The sequence below is a fragment of the Musca vetustissima genome, unplaced genomic scaffold, assembly GCF_032173495.1.
Source record: "Musca vetustissima isolate MV318-11 ecotype Yass unplaced genomic scaffold, APGP_CSIRO_Mvet_v1 utg2832, whole genome shotgun sequence".
NCBI lineage: Eukaryota > Metazoa > Arthropoda > Insecta > Diptera > Muscidae > Musca > Musca vetustissima.
In genome coordinates, this window is record NW_026880723.1 from 181,045 (window position 1) to 202,522 (window position 21,478).

The 21,478-nt window shown below is 32.1% G+C and overlaps 2 protein-coding genes across 2 annotated transcripts; one reads left to right on the forward strand and one right to left on the reverse strand.

Moving 5' to 3' along the window:
- Positions 1-6,117: 6,117 nt before the first annotated feature.
- Positions 6,118-9,329, reverse strand: LOC133326516 (E3 ubiquitin-protein ligase NRDP1). Its single transcript, XM_061535137.1, has 5 exons — positions 9,196-9,329; positions 8,978-9,120; positions 8,415-8,859; positions 8,187-8,352; positions 6,118-6,240 (listed from the first exon to the last, which is right to left on the reverse strand). The coding sequence occupies exons 1-5, from the start codon at positions 9,283-9,285 to the stop codon at positions 6,137-6,139; spliced, it is 948 nt and encodes a 315-aa protein (XP_061391121.1). The 5' UTR covers positions 9,286-9,329; the 3' UTR covers positions 6,118-6,136.
- A 2,105-nt stretch (positions 9,330-11,434) lies between these two features.
- LOC133326520 (COP9 signalosome complex subunit 4-like) lies at positions 11,435-12,723 on the forward strand. Its single transcript, XM_061535140.1, has 2 exons — positions 11,435-11,995; positions 12,058-12,723. Exons 1-2 carry the CDS (start codon positions 11,435-11,437, stop codon positions 12,721-12,723), a joined length of 1,227 nt encoding a protein of 408 aa, XP_061391124.1.
- The last annotated feature ends 8,755 nt before the right edge of the window (positions 12,724-21,478 follow it).

Below are 21,478 nucleotides of genomic sequence, written 5' to 3' on the forward strand. Positions count from 1 at the left end.
CCCATTCTAAAATATACCATCGATAGGGGTCTGGCATAGTCTAACCCATACCTAAAACGTTTAAAAAATCTAAATAGTATGCTATATAAAAATTTAAAAAAAATCAACTTCACATTGAATTATGTAAATTATTTAAAAGCCCGAAATTCTTATAACTATGAAACTCTAGAAGTTACGTAAGCTACTTAAATAAAATGAGAAATATTCTTCATAATAACCCTAAACATTTTTATAATTTTGTAAATTCTAAACGAAAAGTTCGGGAACTTCCTAGCAGTATGAATTTCGGCTGATATTACTGAAATATCTGATAGGTCTGCAGATTTTTTTTTAAAGTATCTACTCAACATACTTAAAAAATTCATCCTACAACATTAACAAATAAAATTATTTCCTCCCTATTACTCTCATGGAAGATGAGGTTTTAAATGGACTGAAGTCGTTAAATAACTCAAAATCCCGCGGTTCTGAATATATCCTTAAATCATAAATTATATACTGCTAATAAATTATATATTCCATTTACTAATATATTTAATGCGTCGTTGTCTTCTTTTTGGAGATCCAGTTTTATAATTCCCCTTTACAAATCTGGTAGTAGAAGAAACACTAAAAATTATAGAGGAATTGCTAAATTAAGTGTTATCCCAAGTCAGGGACGTAAGCAGGGGGGCGGCCCGGGCCCCTGCGTACGTCCCTGACTTGATATTTTTTCACAGTAAATTTATGTTTGCAACAGCGAATTTTTTCATTTTGTACTACCGGACCCCCCCCGAAATGAAATCCTGTGTACGTTGCTGTCCCAAGCTATTTGAATTACTTGTAACACGTTGTTGCCTCTGTAGTATCTCCATGTCAAAATGGTTTCTAACCGGGAGGTCAACATTAACTAAAGTATTAGAGCTAACATGTTACATACATAATGGTTTTATGTCTAAACTTCAAACAGATGTCATTTACACTGCCTTTAGTAAAGCGTTTGACACTGTTGTATATCACCTATTATTGTATAACTTGGACATCATGGGTTTGCCATAATTATCCTTAAAATGGATATCTTATCTTCTTACCTACAACACCGTACACAAAAATCATTATTTAATGAAATTTTCTCTAAGAACATAACTGTTACTTCTGGTGTTCCACAAGGCAGTCACTTAGGTCGTCCTGTATTATTTGTTCTGTACCTCACATCAGCTATTACAACGTCAAGAGTGCTAACGTTTGCTTATTATGTTAAACTTTTCCCAAATCTTAATTCTCCAAAGAAATATATTTATTTGCAAAATGATCTGCACTCCCCGGACTATGGGGTGTACGTGCTCCTCCCGTTATGAGGAGATGGCCCCCACGGTTGGCAGGGCGGGAATGAGAATGTGAAATTTATTTCGTTTATGTGTACTCTTGAAAGTATGATTGTCTCCCATTGAGATAATTACTAAGACAACGGTAAATGTGTTGTCATATTGTTATGACCTCTTGTATCCTATCAGTTTGACCTTCTAGCTAGCAAACGTTGGGCGCCATTTCTTTTATGGCCTCTTGTATCCTATCAGTTATGTGACTTTTTAATTTTGATATTTTATCTCTCCAAATTTTTAAAGTGGCCAATTATTTTATGACTAGCAAAGTGCCCGCTACTTCGTATGCGGAAAGGGAATACAAAAAATATTTCATATGGAATCGTGAATACTGTAAATTTGTTGTAATATAGTTTGCGATTTCGTACTCTTCATACACATAAGCACCATTTTCCAAAATCTCTCTTACTTCCATTAAAGAGATTAAAACCAGTAAGGAAAGTAGTAAAGTACACCATGCAAAATTTCGTGCAAGTCGAAAGATATATAGGGACTTTGGTACACCATTTACATTAAATCGGACGAAGTTATATATGGGAGCTATATCTAAATCGGAACCGATTTTCATGATGTTTAACAAACATCGTTCTAGACTTAATTCAGCTCGCTGTGCCTAATTTTGTGTAAATCGAAGTATATATAGGGAGTTTTGTGCACTATTGACCTAAAATCGGACTAAAATATATATGGGAACTATATCTAAATCTGAACCGATTTTTCCCAATTTCAATAGGGCCAAATGGACGGACATGCATAAATCGACTTCGAATGTGATTCTATACATATTATTAAAAGGAACCATGGGTCTATCTCGTTTCCTTTTGCCTATTATAAACATATGCACAAAGACATAATTTCTGTACCACAGTGTGTGAGGGTATAAATAGATCAGAATTCCAATTATATATTTTAGCAAATACGTACAGGTTCCGCATTTACTTCCATTTAGTACTTTTCGAACACATAATTACACATTTTCAAGACTACCTCCATACCACCACTAAATCTACTACCAGTTAGTATAAAAACCCCTTTGGTACTTCTTTCTAACTCTCGGTCAGTGACCCACATTTGGTACCATTCTGTACCTTTCCCACACTCCCACAGTAACCTAAGTTGCAACTTTCAGGATTCGAGTTCTATCCGTTCACAAAAGTCCAAATTGTACGAAATTTTGTGGTTTTCTTACCCAGAGTACGAATTACCAAAACTACCTCAGTCATGCACTCCAATAATAACCTTAAGTCTGTATTTAAAGATTCCAGTTTGGTACAACTTTGATTTTGGTGAACGGATACCAAAATCAAAGTTGTACCAAATTTAGTACCATTTATTACTTTTCATAGACGTAAGTACGAGTTTCTAAAACAGCCTCAATTCCACACTGCAACAGTAATTTTAATCATAATTTCTAGGATACCAGCCCTACCCGTTCACATAGATGTCAATTTTACCATATTTAGTACCATTTAGTACTTTTCGTACTTATGAGTTCGAATTTCCAACAATGCCTCAATCCTGTCGCATAACAGACTATCTCCATGTCCCTTCCTACACTCCAACCTTAATTTTAATTTCAAATTTTAGAATTCCCGGTCACAGACAACGAATCGTTTCCACGACAGAGGGGTCTACGATCCGAAACGACCCGAGTCTTACTCGGCCAACGTCTGTCACCTCAGCCCATTGTGTAAAAGCAATAGGGCTACTACAACAACAACAACAGACAACGAATTGTACCATATTTAGTACAATTAATTGTCCATAACTACGAAATTCCAAAAGAACCTTAATTCTGTAATTTTCCTTCCAATCTTAAGTTTTCCATCTCTATCCGTTAATTCTAATCCAAATTGTACTTTGTCCCATTTAGTACACATAATAACCAATTTTCCAAGCTACTGACTTATCTTAATCCTGCACTCTAACTGTAATACTAATTCAAAATTTCAGAATCTCAGCCCTATCCGTTCACGCAAAAACAATTTGCAAACTATTTGGTACCATTTAGTACTTTTTGTTTCTATAATTAAGAATTTCCTAAACTACCTCAATCCTATACTCAAACAGGAATTTGTATTCCAAAAATCTGGAGTCCAGCTCTATCCGTTTTCCAATAATCAAGTTGTACCAAATAAAGTAAAATTTAGTACACATAAGTACTATGCTTCCATATCTATATTAGAAATTTTAGATTTCCAGCTCTCTCCGTTCACCCAAATCCTAATTGTACCAAATCTAGTGCCGTTTAGTATTTTTCGTACACATAAATACGAAATGTTAAACATATGGTCTGTTCCAGTGCTTTTTTACAACGTTACCTAAAATCCGACGGGGCGTACAAAAATATTCAACTTCCCCACTATGGCAAAATGTATTACCCAAATACGTCGAATCCATATCTTCAAGCTAATAATATAAACTGCAAAAAAAATTGACAATTTATTAAATTAATCCACATATTTTTAGTTTACATTCGAAATTTCAAATTTCCATGTTTTGTTTTCAACAAAAGAAAAAAATGAAAAAACGTTCTGTCAAAGTTGAAACTGTTCAACTTGATATTTTGTACATTCGGCGTATTTCGGTAACATTCATATAAGTACATGTGTTCTACTTTTGTGGTGAAAAATGTCGAACGAGCTAGTTGAATTTTAGGTAAGGCTGTTAATAGTAAAGTGATTAAAGGGAAACATGTCAAAATCGCTCTCAGAGTACAAAATAATTTGAAAAGGGAACGCAAATCTAGTAAATATGCCAAATTAGATGGCAATACTTCAAAATCAACATAACAGCCAATCAGAAGTAGGTATTCCTGTTTACCATTTTTACTCGGCCAAATTTCTCGAGTAAAAAGTTTACAAAGAGAACGCCATTTTGTTTTGAGGTTCATGAACGGTTTTCGAGTAAAAGGTAGCAAAACTTGAGTAGGTTCTGGAACGGAACTATAATAATAAATGCACCTAACGATAAGAGAATGAATTATAAGACTGACACGGACCACTGTGCACATATTTACGGAAACATAGTTCATAGGCACAGACGAAGAGAAACTTGGTTTAGCATAGACGGTGATAAAAATCGGTTGCTTTTTTCATAACCGTAAGATTTGTGTAATTAATTAAGTTTTATACATACAAGTATTTAAGTATGTTTATAGTATTTCCCTGAAGATGACTGCCGAAGACAGTCGAAATATTGGAAAATAAAAATAAATCAAAACTAAAAACCATCGATTTTTCAATTGACCTAGAGCCAAACAAAAATCTACAAGAATTAACATATCACAGGTCAACAATAACAACAAAGTGAAAATGCGAAAACATCGCTGCGAGTTCTGGTTCCGAATAACATTAAAGGGAAGAGCGAAAAAAATCACGGTGAATTTATGGCCCGAATAAGGCTGTGTATTGACTTATTTCTGTGGAATATGACATTATTCGGATCCCGCCACTGATATTTAGTTCAAAAGCTATTTTTAATAATTTATTTAAAAAGAAAAATAAATTACACACAAGTTATTTTCCATTGAGATCGATTAATTGGAAATTTCGTTTATGTCTTTAACACGGAATTTGTAAACAAACTTTATATTTTTCCCACATCGTCGCTTTGTTCGTTTTCCGTTTATTAGAATATACGGTCCAAAACGAACAGTGTGTCATTCGCCCAATGACTGTCTCCCCAGCCAAATTGACAATAATCATTATCATAGTTATTTAAATTTTAAATGATTTGGTTCACTGTGGTTAAGTGCATTTTTAATTGACTATGTAATTTTAAATAAATACACACCGAAATGTTTTTCCACATTTTCTCTTACATATAGTATTTATTTTTCATCAAGGACAATAATTATTATCAGTTTATTTTGCAACAAACTTGAATACACATACATACATTTGAAAATAAAATGATAAATTTTTATTATTGTTATTATTTTATACAAGTCACATAATATTTGATGGCGAATAATAATAGCATACTAATAGGAAAAATGAGCCAGTATGCATATGATGATGTTGATGAATGGAAATCAAATAATAATAAAAATAATAAACAGAAATGAAAAGTGCGATAAGAATAACTAATGGAATAGTTATATGAAAAAAACAAAAACAAAGGCAGTTATAATCGATAATCTTAAACATATACGTATATATAACAATTATAATTAATTATAATGTAATGCAATTATAAATTCGCACAAATTCACACATCACACTTTAAGGTGCTGGAATCATGTAAAACTAAACCAAAAGGAATTAACTTAAAATATATCGATGTGAACTACTAATTTTGACATATATGCGAAAAATACAACTAATGAGAAAAAAGTTAAAAGACAATAACAAATATAAACTACTAAACACAAGCAAAATCACACATTAAATTTTTTTAAGGCCAAATTCCAAATAAAATTATTTTACTAAGTAATGAAAGCAAGTCATGGATACGTGTTAAAATCATGGTACAATGAAGAGGTCGCCTTCTTATATGAATATTTCTATATTTCGGAAAATGTTTTTTTTTTTTAATAATTATAGTAGTTATTTCGATATCATTGTTCGTTTGCACAATGACACTACGACCGAAGAAGAACGAACATCATATCTAATGTGGCGGAAAATACATAGTTATATTTATATCTATAGGAGTAGTAAGGTAGTAAATTGTGAAGCGCATCAAAGACGATGTATAACATTTCATTTGACAAAAATTCATAGAATGGGGGTTTTGTTTTTTTTCTTCTTCTTTTTTTAATCTATACCGTTTTATTCTACACCATGAGCAAATATCATAACAAGACCAGGCTCGACCATAACATCTTCAGACATATGGGCATTATCACAACTTAGAACTAATACAGCTTGTTTGCCTGAAATGTAAGGAGAAGAAAAAGAAATTCGGAATTACTACATTACTTGTGAAAAATAAAAATACAATTTTTTAAAGCAGATATTAATATTTTCTTTACCACACTAGGTTAAAGGATGTGCTCCACTCGGATATATATTTTCCATTGTGATCATCCTAAAATACTGTGTAAACCCAGTAAGGAAAGTAGTAAAGCCGGACGGGGCCGTCTATAAGATACCCTTTACCACTTTGGCTATTTTCAAGAGATGCACCCCAACAGACCTTGCATTTTTGAAGGACCATTGCATAAAATTGGACATTGACAAGAAGATGGACCTCCACCATAGTATGGAGGCTATATTAAGTTTGTTTTTCGAAATAATTATTTCCGACCCTATAAATTATATATATATATATATATATATGCGTAAAATTCTGTCTGTTGTTATTACTCTAGCCTCTAAACGAATTGAGATAGATCGCCAAAATTTTGTAATGTGTTCTTATTGAGTACCAAATTTCTCCACTAAAAATTATATCGTTTCACTTTTTCAATACGTTGCGCTCTTTTGTGCAAAGGGTCAGTCCTTTGAGCAAGTAAATGACCTGTGTCAAATTTCATCTCATTCAGATATTAGAGTAACTTCGGGTAATGTGGACCACCATTTTCTTTTTTTTATATTGTACGCGTAACAACGATAAAAAATAAAAACAAATTGTTTTCACAGCATGGTAGATTTGTTGGGTAATTATATTCCAGGTCAAAAAGTATATATATTTGTCCATAAAAATGTTATTGCATTATATTTCAAAAAACTCTAAACTTCAAATAAAAATAACTTGGCGGGTAATGTGGACCAGTAAGTGTGGGTAATAAGGATCAGTATGTTAAAGGTAGGTTGTGGATTAATTGTGATAAATTTCAATTTATTGCACTCTTGGGTAACAATGAATGCAAAAATATATGGATCCATGTTTTGGAATAGCCCCCATTTAAGGGTACCACCTAATTTGCGGTATTTTGAAGGTCCTTGCTACATTATCCAACCGAGGCACCTAAAATTTCGGATATCGAGTTTTCAGAGGATAGAATACCTCCTCGCATATTAAATGCGTCCTTGTTTCGAACTCGTCCTCATGAAAATGTCCCACTTTTTTATAGTGGTCCACATTACCCGACATTGGATATTTTTATTTAAAAATAATTATCGGCTTCAAAAATGAATAAAAATTTAAAAATAACCGATTGTAATTACAGATAAACGTGTATTTTTGTTAAAGAAAACAAGAAAACCACATAACCTCTTTATATTCGAGAAAAGAAAAATGTTCGATTATTTTCCAAATCGTTCGACTATTGTGGTAAAAAATTTTCAAATCACACTTTTGCAATCAGAGCTACATTTTCACCTACTAAATTTTCAACATTGCAATTATTTATTAAAAACCAAGCTTGATGTTTGTTTTCACTAATTAGGAAAACATTTATCAAGGTGGCATTGACATATTTCAAGGATTTTCTTAGATATGGGGGGTGGTCCACATTTGACGCATGGTCCACAATACCAGAAGTTACTCTAACATGGACAGACGGACGGAAGCAGAAAGTGATTCTATGCATATTCTCAAAAATATCCCTGGGTCTATCTCGTTTCCTTTTGCATATTACAAACATATGCACAAAAAGATAGAGATAAATATCAAATATCAGGGAAGGGATAGGGTTGGCAACTCAGCCGCGCAACAACTTGGACTAATCGTGGGAAGTTTTTTTAATAATGAAAGGCACTACATATACATCTCAGAACCATACTGAACCTATAAATTAAGAAAATATCCATGACTGAGGATTAGTTTTATATGACGGATGTTTTCTGAGTTAAACATGACCTTTTTAGCTTATATATATTTTTCATATTTGTTAAACATTCTCCAAGTGAACTCCTATAAATAGTTTACACTTACCTGGTACCCGCCGACAAATATAGTTATCATAAATGCGGCGATTATTTTGCCTTGTCTCTAGAGAACTCAAACCACGGGGCCAGCGTCGCTCATGACAATTTTCCATTAGGTTGTCTAAGATGTGCGGGGGACAACCAGATTCCGACAAAGCCCGTTTTATCATCATCTAAAATTTTATAGTATATAATTAGAAATATATATTAACAGTAATTTTTTTCCAAAACCCACCTGTAGTGCATCATCAGGTGTTGAAATCATACCACCCCAGCGTGTTACACGTGCCCGAGACAATGTACTGCTCCAACGAATAACTTCATCACGTTCCATTTGATCGGCAATAGCACGCACAGCTGGATTGGAAACACGCATAGCACGCATAAAATCTTTAAATAGCTGGACTTCACGCTTCAATTCATTTATGGTTAAATTTTGATCAGATATTTCCGTTTTGAACTCGACCATTTTCTGTTGCTGTGTCAATATCATGGCACGCAGTTCCCGTACACAGTTATGATCCTTGAGCTCATCTTTTGGTATAACAATGCCACAGCCTTTTTCACATGGCAATGGCTTTTTTGGATTGTGTTCACATTCTTCTAGATGTGCATTAAGAGCATCAAGTTTTAGTACCAATGTGCAACCGTGTGCAGCATTATCACAGGTTATGGACAGCCTATAAGAAAAATTGTATATATTATCAAATGCAACAATATATTTTAAATAGAATTTATATCAGCATAACGAGGTATTTCAATTGTATTGAAATACGTTGACTTGCCCCATTAACTTACCTTGCCAATAGATTTCTTAATATCCTTGGAACTGCTCTTAAATTTGCTGTCGTTAAAGAGTTGCGATCGACAGGACATGTTGGTTGGCGAGACAGCCACTCATTTATGCATGCACGACAAAATGCATGCTCACACATTGCCGCCTAGTAGCACATATATAGAAAAGTATTTAGATGCTCGGTATCGAAAAAAACGAGACAACCAGTTTATATACATACCTGTAAGGGTTCCTCCAGTACACCGGAACATATTGGACATGTTAATTCCTCGTCGACCTCGCCCTGGAAACGATGTAGGTCATAACCCATTGCTTTCTTTTCTTCTTGTAGCCGCTTGCTAGTTGGTTATAATTATGGTGTTATGTTGTTGTTGTGGAGGTAATGAGTAGAGAAGCAGAATGTTGTGACAACACCAACAACAACACTACTCACGCTACGGCCTGACTGCCTTGTTGTATATGTTGTCAAGCACCAACAACAAACAATAGATACAAATATCAACTATTATGCACCTTGAAAATTTTCAAAACAAAGTTATGGCCTTAATGGCCGGCAGGGTAATCCAAATTTTCACACCGAATTTTAGTAGTTTGTATTCCGATAAATTATATCCCTTTTTTAATATTTTAATAATACAAAAACAAACTCATTAAAAAGTTTTTTTCCGTCCTTTCCTTTTCGTCGAAGCTCGTACTCTGAACCCATCGAAATTAATAACGTTCCACCTTCTACGAATATTGGAGATAGGCTAGTAGAAAAGAGACTCAAAGCAAAATTGCCAAGAATGACCATTGTTTACGAATGAATGAACAAAATGCAAATGAAATATGTTGCCACATTTGGAAATGTGGCAACTCTTCGCATTATTCCCTGCTAAAACGGCATTTACATTAGAACTTTTTACCGGGTTAACATGGTACAATTATTCAAAGTAGGCCATATAGGTTTCATTTTTTTGCATATTGTGGCTTGTTATGCCAGACATATTCAAAATGTGTGACTGCGTATGTGATAGTGTGAAAAATATTGAAAATAAATTCAAAATTCCATTTGTTTCAAGATGAATTTTACAAAATTGGTAAGAAGAAATTTATGATTTGTAAACATATTCCCAACTCGATTTTGAAAATAAAACCTGTCATTTCATTTATTTTTCGCGTTTTTGGCAAAATGATAAATATGTGTCAAATGACGACTTGTTGCATGTGTTTTTATATATTCTGACTTTATAACCCACAACGTAGAAGTGTATTTTTTTTTTTGTTGACTAAAGATATCCTACCTTTTATAATTCTACCATGAACAGTCCAATAGTAACAAGCATTATATATTATTTTTTATTTTCAGTTGGCATTATATTTTTAGTTACGTTACAATTTTTAATTTGAACGTATTATGAAGCTTACTTTTAGGAAATGTGATTGTTTTTTGTTTTTTGGTGCCAAAGGGTTGTATTTGAAATTATATCGATTTAGCTTCGACTCGATTTGTAAATCGGAATATTAAATCCCATTTGTGGATTTGTGCAGTGCATTTGTCAGCTGTTATTATTTTACGTAAACATATAAATAACACTGCTTTATTAATTTCTGTGGCATTTTTAAAAATTTTGATAGGAATTGCTCTTCATTCGGTCAGAAATGCATTAAAAAAATGTTTTAAATTATAGTAATACTTATTATAAATTAAAAAAATAAAATTTTCAGCAGCTGACATACTTTTTTTAGGAAGTTATTTTAAATATTAACTAATTTTAAAGTATTAAGTATACTTTACGGAGAAGCGATAATTTTTTGGTACAAAAACAGGATTGTATTTGAAATTTTCTCGATTTTGCATAGGATTTCGTGCAGATTCATATATTAAGTAGATTTAATCGAGTTAAATTTAACATAAACGGCATTAGAACTTTTTGCCGGGTTAACCTTCTTTATGAGGATTTATTTGACATATATGCATTGGAATTGATATTTTTGATCATTCAAATATTTGACAACACAAACATACTATTAATGTTTGCAAAAAATTGCTAAATCATTTGTATATATAAATATTTTGAAGTTCCCTGCCTCTCAAACTTATAAATATAAGTTGTAACAATCATGGTTAAATGTTGAGAGCAATGTGCAGCTTTAGAAAATATATTTTATTTAATTTCAATTTCTCAAATGAGACTAACTTCCATAATTATTCCATGCCTATTTTTTATTAACCGTACAGGAACAAAGCAATTATCAGCTGATTGTATATCGGCTATATACCTCACACTCATTCGTAAACACAACACAATATGTTGGTCATTCTCTTCTGTCTCCTTTATTTTATCATTTCAAACTAGTTCCGGCCGTTCTTTTCACAAACTAATTTATTTGAACTTATTCGTTCCGGAAGGATACAACACCTTGGAAATAAAATTGTGTTTGTGGATTTTGGGTGCTATAAACAATAAGAACCGATAATGGTTATTAGCGCCAACAATTTACGCAGCCAACTAATGGCTTTGGTCAATTTTTCCGGCACCCACAAAGAACAGACCGACCGGTATCGTCAATTATTGGAAATGGTATTGACCAATACCGGCAATGACCTGGTCGATACATTAAAATTATTTGTTGAAGCAATTGTTAACGAACATGTTAGTCTGGTCATATCACGTCAGATATTGAATGACGTTGGCATACAATTGAGTAAGCTGCCCGATGATGTTTCCAAAGTTGTGTCGCATTTTACCTTGGACAAGGTACAACCTCGAGTAATCTCTTTTGAAGAACAAGTTGCTGGCATTCGTCAGCATTTAGCGGATATATATGAACGTAACCATCAATGGCGTGACGCTGCCAATGTCCTAGTCGGTATACCATTGGAGACCGGGCAGAAACAGTATACAGTGGACTATAAGTTGGAGACCTATTTGAAGATAGCACGTCTCTTTTTGGAGGAGAACGATTCAGCACAAGCTGAGTTTTTCATAAACCGTGCGTCTTTGTATCAGGCTGAGACACATAGTGAAGAGTTACAGGTAAATTGGTTTATCGGGATTAAGTTGCGATTTTATAATTGAATCTACTATTCCTTACAAAGGTCATGTACAAAGTTTGCTATGCTCGTGTCCTTGACTATCGTCGCAAGTTTATTGAAGCTGCCCAACGTTACAACGAACTCTCCTACCGTACAATTGTCGATGAGGGTGAACGGATGACTGCACTGAAAAAAGCTCTCATTTGTACTGTGCTGGCTTCTGCAGGACAACAACGTTCCCGTATGTTAGCTACTCTTTTCAAAGACGAACGCTGCCAACAACTGCCTGCCTATTCGATTCTGGAGAAAATGTACTTGGATCGCATTATACGTCGTTCCGAGTTACAGGAATTCGAAGCATTATTACAACCGCATCAAAAGGCGGCAACCGTTGACGGGTCATCGATTTTAGATCGTGCTGTTTTCGAGCATAATCTCTTGTCGGCAAGTAAGCTGTATAACAACATAACGTTTGTAGAATTGGGAGCTCTGCTAGAAATACCCGCATCTAAGGCTGAAAATATTGCTTCGCAAATGATAACTGAGGGTCGTATGAATGGGCACATCGATCAAATCAGCGGTATTGTTCATTTTGAAAAACGTGAAGTATTACCATTGTGGGATCGTCAGATACAATCGCTGTGCTATCAGGTCAACTCAATTATAGAAAAAATTGCTGCAGCAGAACCGGATTGGATGGCTCATACTTTGGATGAAGTTAATTCGTAAACGAAATCAATTTCTGCTGGAAAACAAAAACAAAAGCTTATATTTGTGTGTGAAAAAATGTTTGCTGGTCACATCTTTACAAACAAAAAGAAAAAAACGAAAATAAATGCTCTTTATTATTTAAAAACATTTTTTTTAAATTGTTATATTAACTTTCTTTAATAAATTTCAAAATATTCTAACGTTTTTGGAGTTTTATCTATCGCTATCGTTCTGACTTTTTGTTTAAGTTTAGCATGTTAGTGCCATAATCTTTTGAATGATTTTTAAGTCAGTTTTTTTCTCTTTCAAGTCGAGCTTAATGATCGCAGTTTTGTTATTAATTTTTTTTATATATTTAGATGAGGATGGTCCAAATACTGACGTAAAAAAGATTATGGTATCCTAAAGGAGTTGACCGCAACATTAAATGATCCAGAAAACTAAAAATTGGATAGAATGTTACCGAAATACGTCGACGTACAAATTTTCAAAGTTGAAAAAATTCAACTATGACAGAACGTAGTTTTGTTTTTTTCTTTTGTTGAAAAAAGAAACAAAACATAAAGAAATATAACTTTTTTCAATAAGAATATGAAATATTTAAACACATTTTATGATTTCTTAATTTTATTTCGCGATTTTGTTTAGTTCGCTAAGAAAAATGGATTCGACGTATTTCGGTAATACGGCCGTACAAAACATTTTGCCATAATGGGGAAGTTGAATATTTTTGTACGCTTCGTTGAATTTTAGGTAACGTTGTGAATGGGAAACTTTCCAAAAAATATGTCATTAAAAAGTAATTCATGTCAATAAATATGTTGACGTTGAATCAAAAAAATTCACATTTTTACTAGGACTATCTACAGACTAAATACTTTCTGACAGGTCAGGACATTTGCAAAAACTGACGAATACATTCTGGGAACATTTAAAACATTAAAACTATGCCATGATTTTCTTATGGACCAGTTTTTACTAACATGATATGAGGGAAGCTGGTACGGCCTTTAACATGGACCGCGATACTTCCAATTCAGTTGAAGAAGTGTTTGTCTTGACCAAAAATGAAGCATTTACAGCTTACTGGTTTATAGGTTTAATCATGGCATAATTATATAAGGTAGTCTCATGCAGTCAGTATGCTTTCAAAATTTAGATGAAAATTTCTTCCTTTGAAAAGTACGCGTATCATGTGTTCAGTGGCAAAAATTGCTAAATAATTTATATTTATAAATATTTTGATGTTAACTGCCTCTAAAACTTATAAATATAAGATGTAATAACCATGGTTAAATCTTGAGAGCAATGTTCAGCTTTAGAAAACATATTTTGTTTAATTTATTGAAAATGAGCCAATCGACATTTGTACATTAATTTTAATTTTTCATCATGGTATAATAATAGAAGGTAACAGCAAGTGTTGTTGTACAAAAAACGATACAACAACCACATGGAAATTTGTTGTTGTAAGTTCTACTAGTGTCAACTCATTTGACAGAAAAATGTAAACAAACAAATTATCATCAAATTATTTTTATTTTGAAAATGAAATATTTTCGAATGCTCAAAATAAAAATTAAAAAACATGAATGAAAATCTTTCAAATTTATATTACTATCGCTTCCACATATTTCCTATAATTGAGCCATTGCCACATATATGTGTAACACATATGAAAATGCTGGGAATAGGGAGTTATTCCTTGAAGAAAGATTTGCTTCCTGAAACTTTCCCAGCAGGCAGATTGAGTAAATTGAATACGGGAGCACATTTAATAATGAACAATTTCAAATTGTATGCGTTCCCAATTTTTCTGTTGGGTGATTTTTTAAACATAATTTGTCAAATTCATATTGACACTAGTAATACGTTGGAATCAAATCAGCTGGGATTTGCTGTTACCTTTTATAATTGTACCATGATTTTTCATATTATTTAAAATTGATAGATGAGTTCCAAATTAAAAAGGGTTGCCATCATAAAATTCTTAAATGAGACTACCTCTGTACTACCCATTGATGTTGACGTAGAAATAATTCTTAATAAATTTCTTTTCGTACACGTTGGAGTGACCACGCAATACATTGCTTTGCCATTGATATAATCCTTGTAAACATAACGGGTTGATCCAAATTGATCTGACTGACCATTAAATTGCCTGAAATAGTGATCTTGATCTAATGATCTTTTCATAATGTACACAACGATTGTGATCTTCACTTTCACATAGAATTCGAATTATAACATATTTATTCTCACGTGAACACATAAGATTTATAGGCGGAACATGGGTTTGATATCATATCGGCGTTGGTTAAGACAAAAGTGGACTACCAAACCTCCAACTATGCTATAAAATTCAGGTCGAAATTTTTACGATTTCACGTCATATAAAATTCAGCCGAATGCTCTTATACGCGCAAACAAATATTTGAAATATTTCACATTTTTGGAGCGACAGTTATCCATTGATTTTGAATTAAGGACAGTTATCCATTTAACTACCATTAAGGATAACCATATGTTATAAGCGATTCGGTGACGATTCCTACAAACCGCGGAATTTTTTCAAGAGTATTTTCTTACATTTAACTTCAATACACTCTCCAACAATATTTTTTGTCAAATTTAGTAATTTCTCGACCTAATATCAAATTAAGAGTGTAAAACATAGTCGTGGCGGCTTCAAAACATCCCAAAAATGTTTAGAGTAATAAAAATAAGGTTTTGCAAAATATAACGCGAGAACATGACGTTCAGAACTATTAAAGCCAAAATTCGACAAACAGATTTTTTAAAAAAAATTTCGCGAAACCCCATTTTTCTGACTTAGAAATCGCTATTGTCCATTAATATTGATGTAGGAACCAATATATGTGATAAAAATACCAATAAGGAGGTCAGATACAAAGATATGAACGGTTCTAAAACAATAAAAACGAAAAACAGTACATGGAGATGGGAGAAAACACAATTCTTCGTCGAGTCCTATTCTGTTTTGAAAAACTGGGGTAGCTGATGGCGAATGCGCATTCAATATTTTGTCTCTGATTAACACCATCAGTTGTGAATAAAATGCAGCAGGAAATAAACTGGTCGATCTATTTATTTTCGAAATAAGAAGTATTTATATTTATCATATATATTGGTTCCTAGATTTTAGCCGATATTTTCGAGACCAATAGGTCTTTCGCAGTGATTCTTGCAGAAATAAGATCTAAACATGTCCACAAACATATTCCATCACACATAATTAAATTTACATCTTTAGTATGCTGGCTTTTGACGTATATATATATTGGAATTTTGTCAAATTCGTATTGAGGCAAAATACTTATTACACTGTATATGTATCTTTTTTCAATTGGACATCCATATTTGTTTTAAAGCCATCATCATTCTTTGGTTCTAAAAAATTCAATTTAATTTTATACATATATTTTTCGTTTTGTATGTACATTTGACAGCAGCGTAATTTAACATCAAACACCATTTCCTATATTCACTAGCAACGCTTTTTTTTTTGGAATATCTCGTTGTTGTGCTCAAATATCGCTTTATTCCAGCGAAATTAATGAACATAAATCGTTTGAAATTTTGGGATTATAATTCAATTCCAACATTACCTAAGGGTATCCGCAGCTAAAAAAAATTAAAATTGCACGGCGACTATTCATACAACATTATTCTTAATTCATGTCATCAGAGTTTATTTTTTCAAACTTTTTGTTTCTTGTTTTACACCAAAATTGTAACATATTTGCATGAATAACATATTGATCTAAATCAGGCATGCTTACCCATATACGCTACCGTAACTGAGGGTCGATGGGTAAACACATTTTCTCTTTCTTTCTCTTTACGTCAGTCGTTTTTAATGGTGAATTCTCAGTTACGCTCGCACACACTTGCTCTCAATTTAATTTTGCCCAACACTGATCTAAATAGAAAAAATAATTCTCTCTCTCCTGACTATAGTACAGAGCAAGGTAGATATACAAGGTAGCCGCATCGGCGAATTTCTACAACAAACATCGGTTGTTGTATTTTGATATGTCAAAAATATTGCAAAAACAAATAGATTGGCAAGATTTTTTTACACAAATTCTTGTAGAAAATTTTAATAAAAGTAGTGCCAAAAAAGCTCTTCGAAATTCGGAGATTTTCATTTATAATTTTGTTTTTTAATTTTTTGGTTCAACATTACAACAACATTTTTGACATTTATTTGTCCAACAGCTGGGCCGATGCGGCTACCTTATTAAATATACCTTGGTAATTTTAACTTTTAATTCGTGTTTTCCATTTTTTCTGAAAATATTGTTGTTTTCATACATTTTTATATTTTCTCAATTCAAATGTCACATATAAAAAATTGGAGAATTTTTTTTTGGGTGGCCCCACGTTTGTTTCTTGTTTTGTACGCTAATTAGAACAAAAGGGAAAGAAATGCATATTGCATTATGTAGATAACTAAATTTAGATCCTTCTGCATACAATTTGCATAGACAATTTTTTACTTTTCATTCATCATTTTCAATTTGACTGAAAATGTTTGAAAATTTGATAAATATTTTCAAGCTGTCAAAATTAATTTATTTTCGATAAATACTCTCAATTGTTAGGGATGGGACAAATTTCTTCGTTGTTCAGAGAGTGATTCGAATTGAACAACGTACAAAAGTCGGTGTTCGCTCAGACAATTGGTATGTTCCCGTACTACAAGAATCTACTAGATTTTACTATTATTTTCGATATCATAAAGGAAGATTCGTTATCGTAATAAAAAGTGGTAGATACTTGTAGTACGGGAACAGACCATATTTTGTATGGGGAACTAAGTAATTACTTCATAATTAAGGGTCGAACCATGGTATAATAATAAAAGGTAACAGCAAGTGTTGTTGTACAAAAAACGATACAACAACCACATGGAAATTTGTTGTTGTATGTTCTACTAGTGTCAACTCATTTGACAGAAAAATGTAAACAAACAAACAAATTATCATCAAATTATTTTTATTTTGAAAATTAAATATTTTCGAATACTCAAAATAAAAATTGAAAAAAATGAATGAAAATCTATCAAATTTATATTTCTATCGCTTCCACATTGTTCCTTTAATTGAGCCATTGCCATATATATGTGTAACACATATGAAAATGCTAGAGAGTCAAGAAAGACACTTTGGCAGATTGATTAAATTGAATAATATATATTTGTTTCTTTTTTCACTTGGACATCCAATTTTTCTGAATGTCATCGCATCCAATAATTTTCAAAAAAATAAAATTCGTCACTTTTTTTCTATTTGTTTTTTGTGTAATGGCATATTTGTATTTCAATCTCCAGTTACTTTCATCATTTTCTATGTACACTAGCAACGTTTTTTTTTTTTTTAATTATTCTCGTATTAGGCTCAAATATCGCGCTCTTCCAACGAATTAAATGGAACAAAATTTATATATATATTCCATAACAAAAGAAATTGAAAAATGTTTGAGGCTTCGACAAACAATGAAGCTGGCAATAATTTTGAAATTCGTCATCGACGGTAAAAACTTCAAAATAATGCCGGCTTGGTTGTTTGTTTAAACCCCAAACATTTTTCAATTTCTTTCGTTATGAAATAGACCTATAACTTTTGGTCCTTTGATTTCGGTGGAAGTAAGCGATATTTAAGAGTACTAACGTGATAATTCAAAAAAGCGTTGCTAGAGAGCATAGGAAATGATGAAAGTATCTGGTGTTCGAAGTTAAATTACGCTGCTGAAAAATATATGTCTCTATATTAATTATAAAAAATTATGAAAAAAAAACTATATTTATCATTAATATCGATTTCGTTATAATTTTGGATAATTGTGTCGGAAAATTATTGCTCAAATCTATAGGAATGCTGTGATATTCAATGGATAACTTTAGCTTTACAGTATTGGTTAAACCGATATGAGTGAATTTGGTACGGCTTTTAACACGGAGAGGGAAACTTTATCTTGAGAAAAATTTACTGTCCAATTCAGTTGAAGAAGTCTTTGTTTTGACCTACAATAGAACACATACAGTTAGCCGTTTAAAGGTTATTTTTATTGAATAACTTATACTGATTGCCGGCTGCCTTTGATGTAACATTGATTCTTATTGCATTTCTTTGCGTACACGTTCTGGAAAGTTGTAGTATATCATTCTTCCCAATTTATAATATTTACTATATTCTTCCATTAACATAAGCTTTGTAAACATAACGACCTGACCTAGTTGATATGACTGATCATTACATTGCCTGAAATAGAAAAAAAGAGAAATTTTTATTCAGGAATTTCTCTAGAAAATATTCACAATATTCATCTGCCAATAAAAGTTCTTCACAATGTGCACAACGATTGTGATTATCACACTCGCATAGGTTACGTACTAATTGTCCCATATTTATCCTCCGTGACGTGGTATACGTGAACCCAAGAATTACTGCCGGAACATGACCATATCATATCAACGTTGGTCAAGACAAAACTGGGCACCGCCAAATCAGGACAATAACACAAAAAAGCAGTAACCAAATATAATGCTTGGAAATATTTTGTTTTTGACGTATAGAAAAATTGTAAAATCGTTGGAAATTTTGGGATTATAATTCCATACCAAAAATAACTAACGGTATCCGCGAGGCGCAAAAATGTTAAATTGAACGCCGACTATACTCTAAGATTCAGTCATTTACAAGGCTGTTGATGCAAAAACAAATATTTGAAATATTTCACATTTTTGAAGCGATAGTTATCCATTGATTTTTGCAGCGTTCCAATAGATATGAGCAATAGTTTTCACACAAAAGTATCCGAAATTATAACGGAATCGATGTGGTTAATATATATTTGTTTCATTTTTTCACTTGGACAACTAAAAAAAAAAACAAAAACAAAAAAAACAAAATTTGTCACTTTTTTATTTTTGCAATGGCATATTTATATTTGTAAGCAGCGTAATTAAACATCAAATTCCAGCTACATTTATCATGTGATATGTCCACTAGCAACGCTTTTTTGAATCATCCTCTTATTATACTCAAATATCGCGTTTTTCCAACGAATTCAATGGACACAAATTTATAGGTGTATTTCATAATGAAAGAAATTGAAAAATGTTTGAGGCTTCGACAAACAATGAAGCCGACAATAATTTTGAAATTCGACGACGCTGGTAAGAACTTCAAAATAGTGCCGGCTTGGTTGTTTGTAGAAACCTCAAACACTTTTCAATTTCTTTCGTTATGAAATAGACCTATATATTTTGGTCCATTGATGTCGCTGGAAGAAAGCGATATTTGAAAATAGTAACGTGATAATTCAAAAAAGCGTTACTAGTGAACATAGGAATTGATGACAGTAACTGGTGTTCGATGTTAAATTACGCTGACAAATGTATGATATATGTATGTATATGTCATTGTAAAAATATGTAAAAGAAATACGAAAAAATGTGTCAATATTAATTTTGAAATTATCAAACAAATTTGGATGTCCGTATGTATATTCATATATATCAAACATTTTTCAATTTCTTTCGTTATGAAACAGACCTATAAATTTTGGTCCATTGATATCACTGGAAGAAAGCGATATTTGAGAGTACTAACGAGATAATTCAAAAAATCGTTGCTAGTGAACATAGGAATTGATGAAAGTAACTGGTGTTCGATGTTAAATTACGCTGCTGACAAATATATGTCATTATAAAAATAATAAAAACAAATATGGAAAAAATTATCAATTTTAAATACATTTTTCAAAATTATCGGATGCAATGCCATTCAAACAAAATTTGAATGACCAAGTGAAAAGAGAAAAAAAAACTTTATTTATTAATAATATCGATTTCTAATAATTGTGTCGGAAAATTATTGCTCAAATCTATAGGAATGCTGCGATATTCAATGGATAACTTTCGCTTCATCGTGCCATCCATTTTTGATAAATACCAGCTTCATAGAACTTTATGGACATGTAAGAAGAATCAAGCTTTCCTTTGGAAATACTTACACTACCCTATGGTTTTGCTGATGGACCCGTTTCTACTAGACTACCAACATTGACTAAACTGAAATGAGGAATTTTGGTACGGCTTTTAACATGAAGAGCAAATCTTTTTCTTGAGAAAAATTTATTTATTTATTCATGGTAATTTCAAAGTCCGAAGACCACATTCAAGAAATTAACAATCTACATTTTAAAAAAATGGACTCAGAGTACAAAAGTGTCTATAAAAAAACTTACTTGAACATTGGTATACAGAAAAATTTATTAAACATTAAATATATAAAAAATAGAATTGAATAAAATCTACTCATTGTTCAATTCAGTTGAAGAAGTCTTTGTTTTGAACTACAATAAAAGGTTTAAGATTATTATTATTATTTCTTCATAATATGTACAACGATTGTGATCTTCACACTCACATAGGTACTAATTGTCCCATATTTATCCTCTTATACTGCCGGAACATGACCATATAATATCAGCGTTGGTCAAGACAAAACTGGGCACAGTCCAATCAGGACAATAACACAAAAAGCGGTAACCAAATATAATGCTTGGAAATGTTTTTTTTTTTTGACGCAATAGTTTTTCCACACAATTATCCGAAATTATAACGGAATCGATGTTGTTAATATATATTTGTTTCTTTTTTCACTTGGACATCTATTTTTTTTTTTTTTTGATTAAAAATAAAATTTGTCACTTTTTTCCTATTTGTTTTTTATTTTTATAA

Excerpts from the sequence above, each read along its gene's own strand:
- LOC133326516 (XM_061535137.1), bottom strand. The coding sequence starts at position 9,285 with ATGGGTTATGACCTACATCGTTTCCAGGGCGAGGTCGACGAGGAATTA. Across the intron at positions 8,353-8,414 it reads CACCTGATGATGCACTACAG|ATGATGATAAAACGGGCTTT; the intron begins GTGGGTTTTGGA and ends ATAAAATTTTAG. Across the intron at positions 6,241-8,186 it reads TATTTGTCGGCGGGTACCAG|GCAAACAAGCTGTATTAGTT; the intron begins GTAAGTGTAAAC and ends CTTACATTTCAG.
- LOC133326520 (XM_061535140.1), top strand. The coding sequence starts at position 11,435 with ATGGTTATTAGCGCCAACAATTTACGCAGCCAACTAATGGCTTTGGTC. Across the intron at positions 11,996-12,057 it reads CACATAGTGAAGAGTTACAG|GTCATGTACAAAGTTTGCTA; the intron begins GTAAATTGGTTT and ends TTCCTTACAAAG.